The sequence below is a fragment of the Microtus ochrogaster genome, linkage group LG2 (genome assembly GCF_000317375.1).
Source record: "Microtus ochrogaster isolate Prairie Vole_2 linkage group LG2, MicOch1.0, whole genome shotgun sequence".
Classification (NCBI taxonomy): domain Eukaryota; kingdom Metazoa; phylum Chordata; class Mammalia; order Rodentia; family Cricetidae; genus Microtus; species Microtus ochrogaster.
The window spans coordinates 17,213,360-17,214,861 of record NC_022028.1 but is presented as its reverse complement, the minus strand read 5'-3'; the positions used below and the strand labels follow the sequence as shown (position 1 = coordinate 17,214,861).

At 36.4% G+C, this 1,502-nt stretch overlaps 1 protein-coding gene across 1 annotated transcript in view; it reads left to right on the top strand.

Moving 5' to 3' along the window:
• The window catches only part of Ptp4a1 (protein tyrosine phosphatase type IVA, member 1), a 2,151-nt gene extending 649 nt beyond the window's left edge, over positions 1 to 1,502 (top strand). Inside the window, exons 2-4 of the mRNA XM_026785604.1 lie at positions 3 to 74; positions 688 to 762; positions 1,182 to 1,502. Of these exons, the coding sequence (XP_026641405.1) occupies positions 3 to 74; positions 688 to 762; positions 1,182 to 1,299 (265 nt within the window). The 3' untranslated portion in view covers positions 1,300 to 1,502. The remainder of the gene's footprint in view (positions 1 to 2; positions 75 to 687; positions 763 to 1,181) is intronic.

Here is a 1,502-nt window from a genome sequence, read left to right as displayed (position 1 = left end):
AGTCTTGTAAAGATTAAGTTTCGTGAAGAACCTGGCTGCTGTATTGCTGTCCATTGTGTTGCAGGCCTTGGCAGGTAAGAAAAATCACCTAATTTCTTTCTAAATCAGTGGTTCTCAACCTTCCTAATGTGACCCTTTAATACAATTCCTCATGTTGTTGTGACCCACAACCATAAAATAATTTACATTGCTACTTCATAACTTTAATTTTGCAACTATTATAAATTATGATTAAATATCTGATGTGCAGGGTGTCTGATAAGTGACCTCTAAAGGATCCTGACTCACAGGTTGAGAACCACTGTTCTAGATAAAGGTCTGAATTGAAAGTACTAATACTTTATAAGATTCTCTCTTCTTTGGGTTTGAACCTGGTCTCTTCCGCATGCTGGACAAGTTCTCTAACAGTGTGCTATATCTCTAGCTTCCTGACCATCTTATTTTCAGACAGTTTCCCTAGTTGGTCTTGAACTCACTTCTTGGCTGTCTTGAAATTGTAATCTTCAGCTTTCCAGGTAGCTGAGATTCTAAGCCTGTAGTATCAAACTTAGTCCTAAAAAATTTAATATAAGACTAATGTTGAAATGTTATATTGATAAATTTTTGGATATGGGGTATTTCAGTAATGAATTTTACAGGATTTAATTTTGAAAAATCGTGATTTGTCAAAATTTTTTACCTTACTAGAGCTCCAGTGCTTGTTGCCCTAGCATTAATTGAAGGTGGAATGAAATATGAAGATGCAGTACAGTTCATAAGACAGTAAGTCTCTTTAATGCCTGCATGTATTTTCTTATTCAATATCTGAATTAAGAAAAATCCAAATCCTCTCTATCCATTATCTTGTTTTAGTTTTGGTATGTTTGAGTATTTTGTCTGAATGTATATTGTGTGCCTGTTGTTACTAACTATACTAACTCCAGGAGAAAAGGACCTTCTCCAGCCTTTTTGCATTCATGCAGATGATTGATTGTTCAGTGACTTGTTCTACTTTATTGACTCAATGTACTTGTTAATTTACATTTTGCTAAGGTATATGACTAAAGTTGAGGGGTGTTTCATTTGTTTTTGTTGGTGTGGTCTCAACATCATTCATTAAATAAAAGTTAAATAAAACCTGGCATATTCAGAAATCTCAGTGCTCTAGATAGCTCCCTTGACTTTGTTCTCTTTCTTTCCAGAAAGCGGCGTGGAGCTTTTAACAGCAAGCAACTTTTGTATCTGGAGAAGTACCGTCCTAAGATGCGGCTGCGCTTCAAGGATTCCAATGGTCATAGAAACAACTGTTGTATCCAATAAAACTGGGGTGCCTGATGCCATTGTCTTGGAAGTGGAACTTCAGATGGGACTTGATTTGTCATACATAATTAGCCAACATGTTGGCTTATTGACTAAGTCTGCTGAAGCTTCCACGGGAATATTGAAAACCAGTCTTACCAGGCCACAAGCTTGACAGAATTGCATCCTCTATATTTGGGTTATGATCAACCTGTTTGGACACT